We start from the raw sequence: 15,608 nt of genomic DNA, 5'->3' as shown, positions 1-15,608 counted from the left end.
GGGCTATGGACTGAGCCAAAAAAAACTGTCTCTTTGACCTGGTGGTTACCCTCTGCCTTTCTGTGCTTTAGGGAGGTTTTCATTGATTACAGCCTGAACAATGGTGTCAGCTTTGTAGGCGAAGACTTGAAAATTGTCAGCAAGGATTGTGTGAATGACAGGGTGGGACTGCGGGAACCTCAGTGGACTGCAGCTTGGGAAGAAGAAACAGAAGATGCAGGCGCATCCTGGGAAGAGGAGGTGAGGGGAGAAAATTCCTCAAGAAAGGCCTATCAAGTAGCTAATGAGACAAGCATCTCTGGCAGCACCTCGCTGCCAGATAGGTGCCCTTATCCCTTTACCAGATTTGCAAAATTCACTGTAAACTCTTCTATAAGGGCACCAAGGTTGTAGGCATCTATCCAGGCCTTGCAGATACTCTGCTCTCTCTGTGAACCATGTCATTTAAGGCCTTTCAAAGGGACCAATTCCAGCTCTAAGCAGACTCCAGAAACACTGCTGAGGCTCTGTGTGCCCTGAACCCACCATGCCACCTCCCCTAACCCAGGGCTTGTGGTGGGGAGCTCAAGGCTTCAGCCTGGATTCCAGCTGAGGTGAGTTGGAGAGGATGGGATACTGTGTACTAGGAAAACAGGGTCCAGGTGCTCTGAGACCCCTTGGCTCAAATCAAGGTGCAAGGCTCAAGGATCTGGAGGGCGGGAGAGCTGTGGCCATGTCCACTCAGCGTGTGTCTTCACTGCATTGCCGCAGCAGCAGACAGGACTCTGAACCCATTCATGACCATCATAGCCCCCAGCCTCCCAAGACTGTTTGGAGAACGCTGGTGGTCACTTTGCAGAGGTCATCAGCCTCCCTTCTGCCTCTCCTCCTTTCTCATGCTCCTCCACTGCCCCTCTCTGCTAACCAGCTCTGCCCTCTGCCCTCTGTTCCTGGGGAGTTTGCAGGACTGTGGGGAGGGCAGGGCTCAGCTCAGGAAGAGGAAACTGGAAACAAAGTGCTGCTCCCAGGTGTCTGCTTTTCCCAGCTCTGAAACATCCAGGCCACTTAACCTTGGGCAGCCCGACTTGGGCAACAGAGCCTGCCAGCCTGGAGTGAGTTTTCTCTGGGAGGAGGGATGCCTATGCTTAATGCCACTGCCCCTGTGCCCAGTCCCAGCTGGTGTGGGTTCTTGTAGTGTGACAGTCCTCGTCTGTCTCCCCTGCACCCTGCATATCCTCCTGTTGATCTGAGACTGAACCTCCACTTTTCCCACTAGAGTCTTTCCACCTGAGAGCTGTTTGTCCATAGGCGCATTGAGAAGAGAACTCTGAAGCTGCCTGTGGCTCTGGGCCCAACACAGGGTCACCCTCAGCCTGACTGGGCCTCTCCTTTCAGCCTCCCTGTTTCCTGGGCACAGGCTCTCTCTGCACCCTTCCCTTCTGCTTCCCTCCAGCACAGCCATTGATGTGGGGAAGCGCTGAGCAGTGCAGGCCCATGTATGCAGCACACGCACCCTTAGCTAAGAACAACAAGAGTACAGAGCTCATTCTCTAAGCCCCCATGTGGACATGTCCTATACTTGACTATAACCTCTGTCTAACATACTCAAGTACTCACTTACTTCCTCACCACAAATGTGAGACCGAGGCTGTAAGACAGGGAGTAGCTTTGCCTGAGGTTGCAAAGCTGAGAAATGGGGGAGAGAGGCTGTGGCAAGGTGAGTTGGGTGTCCTATCTCTGCTATTGCACCCCCACTCTCAGGGGACCTGCAACCTCTCTCTTACTCATCTATGTATTGTAGTTTGTTGTGGTCCTCACAAAATCCAAGTGCTCTCAGCCAAAGCAGGTAGTGAGGGCTGGACTGTCACTCCTTGGAGGACTGGGCTTCCTTGACAGGGCTCTGGGGAGAGCCTCTGAGCAGGGCCAGTGGTAGGGCATTTAGCCAAGGGCTGCACAGTGGCTCTCTGGGTACCAGCCATGATCTCCTAGCCCCACTCTGGTCCCTGTAGATGAAGCAACCTGAGGAGAAGGGGAATTGTGGGGTCTAGTGTGGGAAGTGCATTTTGGGTACATGGGAATAAGTCACCCAAGTCAACCCCTGGTCTCTGGCATGTGTGCTTTCTACAGTATGAGCCTACAGAGCCTACAACTGTCCCAACAACTACCACGACAACCACAAAGCCTACCACTGTCACAACAAGCACGACAACCACAACTACAATGCCTACCACAGTCATGACAACAACATCGACAACCACCACAACACCTACCACAGTCAGGACAACAACAACAGAGAAGACCACAACACCTACCACAGTCCAGACAACAACAACAACAACAACAACAACACGGAAGACCACAACACCTACCACAGTCAGAACAACAACAACAACAACAACACGGAAGACCACAACACCTACCACAGTCAGGACAACAACAACAACAACAACAACACGGAAGACCACAACACCTACCACAGTCAGGACAACAACAACAACAACACAGAGGACCACAACGCCTACCACAGTCAAGACAACAACAACAACAACAACAACAACATGGAGGACCACAACGCCTACCACAGTCAGGACAACAACAACAACACGGAGGACCACAACACCTACCACAGTCAGGACAACAACAACAACAACAACAAGGAGGACCACAACGCCTACCACAGTCAGGACAACAACAACAACAACAAGGAGGACCACAACGCCTACCACAGTCAGGACAACAACAACAACAAGAAAAACAACAACAACAACAACACGGAGGACCACAACACCTACCACAGTCAGGACAACAACAACAAGAAGGACCACAACGCCTACCACAGTCAGGACAACAACAACAACAAGAAAAACAACAACAACAACAACACGGAAGACCACAAGGCCTACCACAGTCAGGACAACAATAACATGGAGGCCAATAAGGCCTTTCACTGTCAGGACAACAACATGGAGGCCCATAAGGCCTATCACAGTCTGGACAACAACAACAACAACATGGAGGCCCATAAGGCCTTTCACCATCAGGACAACAACATGGAGGCCCATAACGCCTTTCACCATCAGGACAACAACATGGAGGCCCATAAGGCCTTTCACCATCAGGACAACAACATGGAGACCCATAACGCCTTTCACCATCAGGACAACAACAGCATGGAGGCCCATAAGGCCTTTCACCATCAGGACAACAGCATGGAGGCCCATAAGGCCTTTCACCATCAGGACAACAACAACATGGAGGCCCATAACACCTTTCACCATCAGGACAACAACATGGAGGCCCATAACGCCTTTCACCATCAGGACAACAACAGCATGGAGGCCCATAAGGCCTTTCACAGTCAGGACAACAACAACAACACGGAGGACCACAATGCCTACCACCATCAGAACAACAACAACAACAAGAAAAACAACAACAACAACACGGAAGACCACAACACCTACCACAGTCAGGACAACAACAACAACACGGAAGACCACAACGCCTACCACAGTCAGGACAACAACAACAACAACAAGGAGGACCACAACGCCTACCACAGTCAGGACAACAACAACAAGAAAAACAACAACAACAACAAGGAGGACCACAACGCCTACCACAGTCAGGACAACAACAACAAGAAAAACAACAACAACAACACGGAGGACCACAACGCCTACCACAGTCAGGACAACAACAACAAGAAAAACAACAACAACAACACGGAGGACCACAACGCCTACCACAGTCAGGACAACAACAACAAGAAAAACAACAACAACAACACGGAGGACCACAACGCCTACCACAGTCAGGACAACAACAACAACAAGAAAAACAACAACACAGAAGACCACAAGGCCTACCACAGTCAGGACAACAACAACAAAGCAAACAACCAGAACAACAAGGCCCACCACAGTTAGGACAACAACGACGACAACAACAACAAGGACAACAAGGAGGACCACAACACCCACCACGGTCAGGACAAGCAGGACAGCGACGACAACGATGACACCAGCAGCCACAACAACGAGCACAGCAGCCACACTGAAGACAGCGACAACGGCCCCTGCCACTTTCACAGAGACAACAACCTCTGTGACTACAGTTGTCACCCAGATGGCGGTTCCCAGCAGCCCTTTCCTGTATGCTACACTCATCCCCTCACTGATTGTGATCCCCTTGGTGCTTATCTGTATCTGCTGCTACAAGACGGTGAGTGACCCCTACCTGAACAGCCCCTGTCCAGCCCTCCCCAAGCCCCTGAGAAAACAGACACATGCCTGCCCCATGATGCTGCTCTTTGGCAGGGTCCCATCAGCTCTGAGGCCCTCACACCAGCAAACAAGGTGCAGACTCTGTCTTCCCATATCTGGGCATAGACACAGCCTGGGCATCTAGGGGGCTGCCTGCCTCATGCTTTCACATTCAAAAGGAAGGGCTCTATGGGCTGTCCCAGCCCTGGGGAGAAGGGACACTGGACCCTCTGAGACCAAGGCTACCCTAGAGCAGTCAAGATTCTGAAGGACTCAGGTGGACCAAAGCCCCTGAAGTTGTTGCTGTTGGGGGAAGGAGAGGAGTCTGCAGGAGTGGATGTGCCTTTGAAAACAGAATGGATCCCTGCCCACCTCTGGTGCTTTCTGTCACTCTTTGATCAGTCTTCACTAAGTCACCAGGATGTGCAGGGCCCTATGCTGGGCATAGAGGGGCAGAAATGAAGCACCCACCACACTTGCCCACAGGACCTCACTGTCTGTTGTCTCATCTGACAGTACCTGGGGTGGGGGGAGGGGTGGGCATTGAGGGTAAATGTCACCTTCAGAGGGTGACAGGTGCCCTGGTCATGAAAAGAATAGAGACTGGCTCTGGGGAAGGAGGGGAGACAGAGGGAATGGCCAGCCAGGTTTGCAAGAGCACAGGGCAGAGCTGGGTGAAGAAGAGGAAAAAGAAGAGCTGAGAAAGGACAAGCAAAGCAGCATAGAAACCAGGATATCAGGTTTCTGCAAAGAGCGAGAAGTGAGGAGAGAAAGCTTGGTGAGATGGAAGTGGACCATCATCCCTGAGGGCTGTTAGGCTGGGGGCGGGCTCAGGGAGATGAGGGATGGGTAGGAATTGGGGAGTGTTCTTTTGTATTCATATGATGTCAGGGCTGCTGATGAAAACTTCCCGTTGGGGCCTCTACCAAGGACAAGGGGCTTTAGACTGCCCATCTCCCCCTTGAGTCTACACAGAGGTATGAATTCCCATTGAAAATGAAGGAGCCTGAGGCTCAGGAAGGCTACACTCAGGCAATGTAGGCTGTAACTCCAAAACCCATGTTTTGACCCCTTACTGCTGCAGAAGAGGGTGCTTTCCTGTCTGCATGGCTGAGCCACAGTCCTTCATGCCCCATCCACCCTATTTATGTCTCTTTAACATCTTAGGTCATCAAGGAGCCACCATCAGCCCAAAGACCAGAAAAGGTAAGCGATATGTTTGGTTCAGATGTTGTCAGCACACCAGCTGCACACACTGCTCTGCACAGAGAGGCCTCTGCTACCCATGGTGAGATGGCCTCTTGCAACCCTCTAGTTCCCACCTACATGGGCAGAAAGAACTGGCGGAAAGAAGAGGGTGACAGAAGGAAGGGAAGGACCCTAGATAGGGTGTGAGACTCATAAATGGCACCCAGACAACACTGTTCCCCAACCCCCAACACAGCTTGATCCAGGGCCTTTAGCACTGAATTCAACAATGTGGGGTAGCCTGTTTCAGGAACAGCTATATTCTCTCCTGATATCAATGGGCTTTTTGAAATTCCCAAAGGACTATTTGTAAGATGGTCCTTTCCAGGACTCAGGTAAGTTTTGGAAAATGATCCTCAGATTTCAGGGACTTGGTCCCCCTCCCTGGGCTCTGATGTATACTGGGCTTTGTTTCCTTATTCTTCATCCTTGGCTTATTTCAGGGTGAGGGTCTTTGTGGGGTTGGCCTTTGGGGACTGGGGGCTTAGGAGAGGGGAGGGAATCTTACCTGACATTGAGGTGTGAGCCCAGATGAGCACAGGGACAAATGGTCAGGAGAGGATGCTGTGGCAGACTCAGGGTGGGGACCCAAACCAGGGCCTATAAGAAGCAGTTAGAGCAAGGGGCTCATGTCCCAAGTCAGGGGGACCTGGGTTTGAGATCTACTGGCAAACAGGGTCTCTGCCAGGGCTGGCATCAACACTGGCTACAGTGGAGCCTGGGGGGCTGGATCTGCCAGAGGTGGGTGAATGTAGCCCTGTCACCTGCTAACGATACACCCTGGACAGCTTCCATTACATGGCACAGCCTCACACCCAGCTTCTCCTATAAGAGTGGCCTCTGGGAACAAGGGAACAGGACAGAGTTTGTTGACCTTTGGAGAAGAGCCATCTTCATAAAATAAATGGGCTTGGTGTGTTTTTACATGGAGGCCACTGTCTTACTGTGCCAGGTGCTGCTCATTTCTCCTTGATTCTCCAACAAACATTTGCTGAGTGGCCAGTACTTAACCAGAGAAGGCAATGGCAACCCATTCCTGCACTCTTGCCTGGAAAATCCCAGGGATGGAGGAGCCTGGTGGGCTGCCATCTATGGGGTCACACGAGTTGGACACGACTGAAGTGACTTAGCAACAGCAACAGCAGCAGCAGTACTTGACAGGTGCCAGGGCAGCAGATGTCATGTGTCTGCATCAAGGAGCTGTCAGATGAGAAAGCCGACAATTATTTTCTCTTTCTCACAGCCATGCCCTGTACAGACCACAGTGATTGTCTCCTGCTGTGAGTGCCAAGAAGACAGGATAAGCCAGATGGAGGTGAGAAGGGCCCATAGGAAGGGAAGAATGATCCCCCTCAATGCTAGAGGTTTGGAGGAGCAGGGGGGCCAGATTGATCTACATGGACTTGGGCCTAAAAGACCTGGCTTGGATGGAGATGAGCTTTATGGGCTTGGTCTCCCACCACTTGGTGACAGAGCAAATCCAGAAGCTCTTCCCACCCCAGAGGCTCAGGGTAAGACAAAGAGTTGAATGTTCATGCACTCACTGCCCCCAGCTGTCCCAGCACCAGGGTCTCCCCTTGAACAGGCCCAGGATTCTGGATGTTGGTGGCTGACTCACAGCTGGCCAATTCCTAGTTCTCACAGAGATTGTCATCAGCTCTGACAATGTCCTGAATTTCACCAGAGAGTGATTGGATGAGTGAAAAGAAACAATGACAAAGAGCCACACACAAGTCAGGGGAAAAAAGCAAAAGAAAAAGAAAAGTATGAGCCAAGATCCTACCATGATTAAAATAGCTGTGGGAAGTGCCCACAGCTCCTGTCTGCTCAGTGAGAGAGACAAAGGCCTTACTGCATGTTCTTGTGGCACCTGAGATGGGGTGACGGGAAACACCAGAAGGAAGGAAGCTGAGGACACTTCCTTCTGCTGAGTGACTGAGATCCGCGCTGGCAGGAGGCTGAGAGATGACGGGCGGGGTGGGGGGGGGGGGGGTGCCGCAGGTGGCAGGTGCGAGGAAGAAAGAACCAACATCTCTGGGTTCAACTTTGCCCTTCTTCTCCTGGTCCTGCCTCTGTCCCTGTGGGGTCCATTGCTTCCTCCTGGGAGCTTCAGATGGCAGCTGGAAGGCCAGCCCCACGTCTCCACTGACAGTCACTGTGGGGGCCCAGGAAAGCCAGAGCTCACCTTCCAAGAGGAAGGAAGCCACCTGCCAGGGATCTGTTCCCACTCAGAGGCCCGGCCCCGCATCCTACCTCCACCAGGTCCACTTTCTGGCCGGTCCTTCATTTTCCTCATCTTTCTCTTTCTCCCCAGTATCAGGACCCTTCCCCCTGAGTAGGGAGCGGGTCTCTTCCCTGCCTTCTCCCTTTGTGCCCCCAAATGCAGGCCCTCTTCGCCCTCCTTCATCTCCTGCCTGGTCCCCATGCCCACCATGTTTCTCCTTGAGGACCTCTCCTTGGCTACTGCGCACCTCCTCCAACCTTTGATGTTTGATTTTTATTCAAAAGCAGCCCCAACATCTCCTCCTACACCTAAAGCACTGATTTGTTCCAGAATCCAATTCAGTCTGTGACCCACAGAGTCCGTCTCCCAACAAACACAGAAGGTTTCCCAGCCCCCTGCCCCAGGTGAGGCCTGCAGCGCTGCCTCAGCCAGTGTGTGGGGACACAGCCCTGGGGACTCGTGGGAGATGGAGGCGATGCTGCTCATCTGGAGGCAGCGTCTGTGCCTGTCGCTTCCTCACAACCACATCTGCTTTGCAGGGAAAACTGGATGTTTTTTATAACTTTCTTCAGCGCTGCAGCCTGATGCCATTGATATGGTATCCAACCAGAGACATGGTAAGCAGGACACAGGGGTGCTCTCATGGGCTGGGGTCTTGGTTTTGTCCTTGAAAATTGTTCCCTGGGACTGTGAATCAGAGAACCCTGTCCCAGCATCTGCTGAGAGAAATGCCCAAGATGTAGAAAGACCTGGAGGTCATGAGCCTCCAGATGATTCTTCACAGGACACCCAAGCATTTCCCCTGCATCCTCATCAAGGATATTAGGTCTGTTGTTCTCCAGAACAATGCCCAGAACTTCCAATCCTGAGTAAAAAGGGCTATGAGGCCTATTGGCCTCCCATCCATCATCCCTCCCCACTACCCACTGTTATGGGACTGCTGGCTGCACCCCACCCATGAGACCCTCCTGGGCTGGTTGCTCAGGTACCAGGAGTGGTGGAGGACATGGTGACACCCCCTCCCCAATGTTGTCTGGCCAACACTGACGGCATTTACCAGGTCATAAAGATGCCCTCCTTGGGTCAGTGTCTGTGACAATAGGGAGAAGCCAAATCATTCCAGTTGTTATTCTCCAAAATTAATAATAATGATGGATAATTTTGTTGCATCTTTTCTGTGGGTCAGTTGCTAAACCAAGAGTGTTTTCACTGCTTTAATCCTCCCAGTAACTGTATAGGTAGATACTGCTATTATCCCAGCTTTACCAAGGGGGAACTGACCCACAGAGAGGCTGAGTGACTTGACCCAGGTCACAGAGGCTGGGAGGAACAAAGCTGAACTTGAATTCTGAGCCTGGCCATTCTCACTGCTCTGCCCCCTTTCAGTTCAGCATTCATGGTCTCATGATGGTTACTCCCAAGCCACCAGAGATCTGCCCTCCTCAGGCCTCCAGATTCAAAGAGGTACTGCTCCTGGTTCACCTGGGAAGCACCTGAGCATCATATTTTGGGGTGTTCTCATGCACAGACCTTTTGTACAGACTGGGCCAGGGATCTGGAGGATGTTCTAGTTCCAGGGTCTGTAGTTAGGCTGCACTGACTGTATTCACTGAATCAGGCAAACACTGGCTCGGGTGGCTGGTCAGGTGGCTGTTAGAAGCTCTGGACAGGCCTGAAGCCCATGGACACTGTTGGGGACACAGCTGAGGCATGGTCCCACCCACCAGAGACGCTGCAGGTGACGGAGGCGTCAGTGCAGCTGGGCTCCTGGCTGTGGATCAGAATAGAGCTCTCAGGCCCAGCGTTACTTACACAGAAGCTCCATTTTCCATATATCTCCCAATAGCTCCCTGGAGACTTGAAAGTCATAAATATATCAGTGAGTGCCTGCTTGGCCAGATCACAGTCTGTGACAGGGTGACATTTAAGCTAAGAAATAATTAATGAAAAGGAGTTGGTGAAGTGAAAATCCAAAGTCCATCCCAACAGAGGAAACATCCACTACTTTTACCCTGGGGCTGTTAGGCTTGGAGAATCGAAAGGCTGGAAATTGAGTACTGTCCTCATTAATTCAATGGTCAAGACATTCCCAGGTTACCAGTGTTACCCTATGGTGTGTGGGAGACAGATGAGCACCAGCAGATCAGAGCATCACAGGAGCACCAAGTCCAGACTGCGTGTGGGCCACACATGTACTGAGTCCTCCTGTGGTGAATGAATGAATGGAAAATGAATGAACACTTCTAGTCACATATATTTCTGTGTAGATGCTTTTGGTCATTTCTCTGAAACAAGGAAGCCTTTGGATCTGATGATATAAGGCAGAGAAATCTGCATTGAGGGGCGCTGTGCAAGAATGTGGACAGATCCCTTTGCCATCTTCAAGTGATCGTAGGAACGTGCTGGCTTCAACCTGTTACCTAGTCTATGATCTTGACCTAGTTTCTTGAACATTCCAATCCTAACATTTTTATCTCAAAATCAGGGATAAAATAATAAAACACCACTTAATTTATAATACAGTTATCAAGAATGCTAGGTTACTTTTTTGTTGAGGATAAGGGAATGTCCAGATGAGTCCAAACAGCCCAGAGTCCAGAGGTCCTGGAGTCCCATTGGCAAATCCAATCCAGAGATGCCCAGAGATGCTGTCAGCTAATCAGTGTGCTCAGGCCACTCTCCTTGTCATATACAGGACTCTCAGCTGGGGAATAGTGGGAGATGATAGAAAAGCCAGGGACAGCTGGTACTGCAGACAGATTATGCTGCCCCAAAGGGAGCCCAGAACAAAAGTTCTGTATGTGATGCTGCCTCAACAGCCCATCCCCCATCTAATGGCACCATTGCCTGCCCTTGCCCTGTGGGTCCAGAACCCAGGCTGAGAGTTGAGATGAGGACTCGTCCCTTCGACAAACACTCATCAAGAAAGCCTGGGCAGTGCTGAGGCTGCTGTGGCAATCAGCAGCAATCCCAGTGCAAAGGTGACCAGACGAGTTCAACACTAGAGCAAAGCAAGTCCAGAGGCAGAACAACAGGGCTTGCTGGGGAAGGGAGGGCATATGTCCAGGGCCTGAAGAGAGTCTAGAAATAGGCATCCAGACTTGAAGCCAGCACCCAGGAAGAGGAATAGCATCAGCAAAAGCTCACCCTGGGGATCCTGACAGGTACTGAGTCTGATCCCCCTGAGCCAAGGAAACCACAGCCTTCTGCTCCAATTCCAAGGCTTCTCAGTGACCCTCTCTCTCTCCTCTTCTTCACACAGGGAAGATGCCCCAACTTCGCCTTAATGAATCCTCAGTGCGCACCAATGCTCTGTGGCCCAAAGATCTGCCCTCAACCCAGGCAGGAGTGTTTCCCCCTAAATAGCTGTAGCTCTCACTGGCAACATCACCAACCCATACGCACTCAGTCATTCTCCAGATTCCTGCCGCTGAGCCCTCCCACTGCCAATAAGCTCTGCAGAAGTCCTTTGTCACTCCCACCCCCATAGCCCAATGTCTAAAGCACCAAAAACACAAACTGTTAAGAGCCCCTTTTGTACCAAATTAAACATATATATTGTGTTTTGGATTACAGTCAAAAGGAGTTGGCATTTGTTGCTGATCAGCAAGAGAGTTTCTTACCTGGTGAGCACTGCTCCTCTGTATGAGGCAACTGTGCTACTCCCACCAGGACAAAGCACCCTGGTGTTCTGTGCATGTAGACAGGATGAGTGCCATTCCCCAAGACTGGTCTCCATCTGTCACCAAGAGTTGAAATACGTGCGGTGTTAGCCGAAATATGCTCTTTCAAGAAAGTCCAAAATATCTTTGATGTGTGAATACAATCTGTGTCCATTACTCACTTGCTGTTATTTAATCTCAACATATTGAAAAGCAGAGATATTACTTTGCCAACAAAGGTCCGTCTAGTCAAGGCTATGGTTTTTCCAGTGGTCATGTATGGATGTGAGAGTTGGACTGTGAAGAAGGCTGAGCGCCAAAGAATTGATGCTTTTGAACGGTGGTGTTGGAGAAGACTCTTGAGAGTCCCTTGGACTGCAAGGAGATCCAACCAGTCCATTCTAAAGGAGATCCGCCCTGGGATTTCTTTGGAAGGAATGATGCTAAAGCTGAAACTCCAGTACTTTGGCCACCTCATGTGAAGAGTTGACTTATTGGAAAAGACTCTGATGCTGGGAGGGATTGGGAGCAGGAGGAGAAGGGGACGACAGAGGATGAGATGGCTGGATGGCATCACCGACTCGATGGACGTGAATCTGAGTGAACTCTGGGAGTGGGTGATGGACAGGGAGGCCTGGCGTGCTGCGATTCATGGGGTCGCAAAGAGTTGGACACAACTGAGTGATCAAACTAAACTGAACTGAATCTCCTGGGCAAGTTACTTAATCTGACTGTGCTTCAATTTCCTCACTGCAAAGATGTGGATAGTGGCGTCTCCTCTAAAAGGAGCCACAAGGGTGACAGTAACGGCCGCAACACGCTCCGCACGGGCCCTGTCACCTGTGAGGACTCAGGGCCCAGTCTTTAGGGCCTTCTCCCATGCCCCAGGGAAGAAGACAGCGGTGAGCTTAGAGACATCAAAAAGCATGTAGTGAGTAAAAAGATGTTAGAAAAAATCATGGCTTGGGCTTTTAGCTCTGGATATCATGACAAGGTGTTGGCACACATGAGAATTCTCTGAAAACTGTTGACCACATATAGGTTAACATTCAAGGCCACCACCCATGTAATCTCCAAGATACCATCAGAAAAGGTCCTTCCACCTACTATGTCCTTCACAAATGTGAGTTCCCTTCCTGTACCTTTATTTTTCTCATAATGTTAATTCCTGGTTCCCAGTTTCCCATCAGCTCCTCTGATGACACAGACAGACCTCCCAATTTTCCAGGTCCCTTTTGAAGAAGCCTTTGAAGACATGATCAGGTTTCCTTGCACACTTATGTGCTAGAGGACTATCAGTAGACAAGAATTCATTGTGAAGATCACACAACATATGTATGAAGATGAATCAATACCCTGGACCAAAGAGTCCAAGATGAGTAGAAGTGGCTACTACCTCAAATGTGTACATACCAGTGCAACAAACAAGGGACCATTAAGAATCAAGTAAACATGAGAAGATGAAAAGAAGTGAATAAAATTCTCTAAAGAAACAGAGATCTATGAACTCTCTTATAAAGAATTCAGTCCTCTTAAAGCAGTTTCAGTTGAGTTCAGTTGCTCAGTCATGTCCAACTCTTTGTGACCCCATGAATTGCAGCATGCCAGGCCTCCCTGTCCATCACCCACTCCCGGAGTTCACTCAAACTCATGTCCATCGAGTCAGTGATAGCATCCAGCCATCTCATCCTCGGTTGTCCCCTTCTCCTCCTGCCCCCAATCCCTCCCAGCATCAGAGTCTTTTCCAATGAGTCAACTCTTCACATGAGGTGGCCAAAGTACTGGAGTTTCAGCTTTAGCATCACTCCTTCCAAAGAACACCCAGGACTGATGTCCTTTAGAATGGACTGGTTGGATCTCCTTGCAGTCCAAGGGACTCTCAAGAGTCTTCTCCAATGCCACAGTTCAAAAGCATCAATTCTTCGGCCCTCAGCTTTCTTCACAGTCCAAATCTCACATCCATACATGGCCACTGGAAAAATCATAGCCTTGACTCGACAGACCTTTGTTGGCAAAATGATGTCTCTGCTTTTGAATATGCTATCTAGGTTGGTCATAACTTTCCTTCTAAGGAGTAAGTGTCTTTTAATTTCATGGCTGCAATCACCATCTGCACTGATTTTGAAGCCCAGAAAAATAAAGTCTGACACTGTTTCCACTGTTTCCCCATCTACTTCCCATGAAGTGATGGGACCAGATGCCATGATCTTCATTTTCTGAATGTTGACCTTTAAGCCGACTTTTTCACTCTCCTCTTTCACTTTCATCAAGAGGCTTTTTAGTTCCTCTTCACTTTCTGCCATAAGGGTGGTGTCATCTGCATATCTGAGGTTATTGATATTTCTCCCAGCAATCTTGATTCCAGCTTGTGCTTCTTCCAGCCCAGCGTTTCTCATGATGTACTCTGCATAAAAGTTAAATAATCTGGGTGACAATATACAGCCTTGATGTACTCCTTTTACTATTAGTGAAATGCAAGAAACATGGACAGACAACTACATGAAATTCAGGGGAAAGATGCATCAACAAAATGAGAAGTGCAACATAGAAACAAAACTATCAACAGACCAACTGGAAACTAGACCTGAAAAATACCGTGACTATTTTTGTTGTTGTTTGGGCACTAAGTCTTGTCCAACTCTTTGCAACCCCATGGACTGTAGCATTCCAGGCTCTTCTGTCTTCCACTATCTCCTGGAGTTTGTTCATATTCGTGTTCATTGAGTCAGTGATGCTATCTAACCATCTCATCTTCTGCCACCCTCTTCTCCTTTTGCCTTCAGTCTTTCCCAGCATCAGGGTCTTTTCCAATGAGTAGGCTCTTTGCATCAGGTGGCCAAAGTATTGGACTTTCAGCTTGAGCATCAGTCCTTCCAATGAATAGTCAGGGCTGATTTCCTTTAGGATTGACTGGTTGGATCTCTTTGCAGTCCAAGGGACTTTCAAGAGTCTCTACACCTACATCTACAGTGCAGGAAACCCAAGTAGTAGGGGAACCAAGTCACTGTAGCACTGAGTACAGATGACCACAAAAAGAGGCTAAGGGGACACACGCATGCAACTCTGTCCCCCTAAATTGTCTTCTCTTCCCTTAATTCTCTGAGCAAAGAGGTTTTTGTGTCATGTGGCCAGCAGTGGCCTGGAGCTAGCTCATAGGGCCTTGGAGGATTTTCAAGAATTTTGTGAGCCAGCTATTTTAACACAGCCATTATAGAATGCCATATTAAGTAAACTATTAATAAATTATATATTTTTAAAAGGTAATGAATACCCCCAAACTCAGAACTTCCTAATTCTTTTACTAGTTTTGGCTATTGAATATCTTGCTGCAGATGGAACTGCATCTGCAGCTGTGTATGTAGTTCTGGTGCCCTGCTCCTGTGCATTTCTGCCCAACTCCACATCTAATGACATCAGGAGAAGAGAGAACCATAAACCCTGACAGGGAGACATTCATCCCTGTCCTTCCCTGAATGGCTCCACCAGCAAGTTCTTGAAGCTCACAGGTCCATCTTCAGGTGTCCCCTCAGTGAGAGGGTAACAGGCAGGAAGGCCAGGGGTCTCCAAACGGAGGAAATAGGCTGCAAGTGTCAGGCATTTTTATCTCTCTTAAGCTGAAGGAGGAAACAAACTAGTGCTATTTTTCCTTCTCTATAGAAGTAGGTGTAGAAGACTCTTGAGAGTCCCTTGGACTTCTCTATACAAATTTAAAAGGAGGTTTCTCTTAAAATACTGTGTTGCCATACTGACACCTGGTTTTGCCCGAAGTTAACTATTCTCAAACCTTGAGTTAACCAATTTTTCTTATGGAAATGTTTGTCTTAAGCTATGTTAATGTACTATGCATTTACCCCAAACTCTGTTTTCAAGAGGGTTCTGCCTAATCGCTCAGAACTTACTTGACAAACCAGTATGTTATACTCAGACATTGTTCCCCTAATCTATGTAAATTAAACTATTTGTACGGTAATCTGCCCTTCTACAAGATTCAAGTCAATCATTTTATGGCCCAGGATGAATCATCTGGTGCCAAGATTATCCCAAAATACATTTTATGAATGAAGGGCCTGGTGCCATTCTGAGTTTTAAGACATTCCTTTCTTTCATTAACAGACTGTTAATGACTATATAACATCCAGCTGAAGACTAGCAGGGGGGTACTCTTTCTGCCCCCTTCTGATGCCTATGTCAGAAGCTTTCTCTATCTCCTTTATACTTTAATAAAACTTC

The 15,608-nt window shown here is 49.2% G+C and overlaps 1 protein-coding gene across 1 annotated transcript; it reads left to right on the top strand.

Moving 5' to 3' along the window:
* Positions 1–3,924: 3,924 nt before the first annotated feature.
* Positions 3,925–11,261, top strand: LOC112584716 (anthrax toxin receptor-like). The gene is made up of 5 exons (XM_025284886.2): positions 3,925–4,203; positions 5,412–5,450; positions 6,736–6,807; positions 8,256–8,333; positions 10,979–11,261. The coding sequence occupies exons 1-5, from the start codon at positions 3,997–3,999 to the stop codon at positions 11,204–11,206; spliced, it is 624 nt and encodes a 207-aa protein (XP_025140671.2). The 5' UTR covers positions 3,925–3,996; the 3' UTR covers positions 11,207–11,261.
* The last annotated feature ends 4,347 nt before the right edge of the window (positions 11,262–15,608 follow it).

The sequence above is a fragment of the Bubalus bubalis genome, chromosome 4 (assembly GCF_019923935.1).
Source record: "Bubalus bubalis isolate 160015118507 breed Murrah chromosome 4, NDDB_SH_1, whole genome shotgun sequence".
NCBI lineage: Eukaryota > Metazoa > Chordata > Mammalia > Artiodactyla > Bovidae > Bubalus > Bubalus bubalis.
This window is presented reverse-complemented; position numbering and strand designations above follow the sequence as displayed.

Bases quoted from the DNA above. Each gene is read 5' to 3' on its own strand.
- LOC112584716 (XM_025284886.2), top strand. From the start codon at position 3,997: ATGACACCAGCAGCCACAACAACGAGCACAGCAGCCACACTGAAGACA. The intron at 4,204-5,411 runs GTGAGTGACCCC...TTAACATCTTAG, and splicing joins GTATCTGCTGCTACAAGACG to GTCATCAAGGAGCCACCATC. The intron at 5,451-6,735 runs GTAAGCGATATG...TCTTTCTCACAG, and splicing joins CAGCCCAAAGACCAGAAAAG to CCATGCCCTGTACAGACCAC.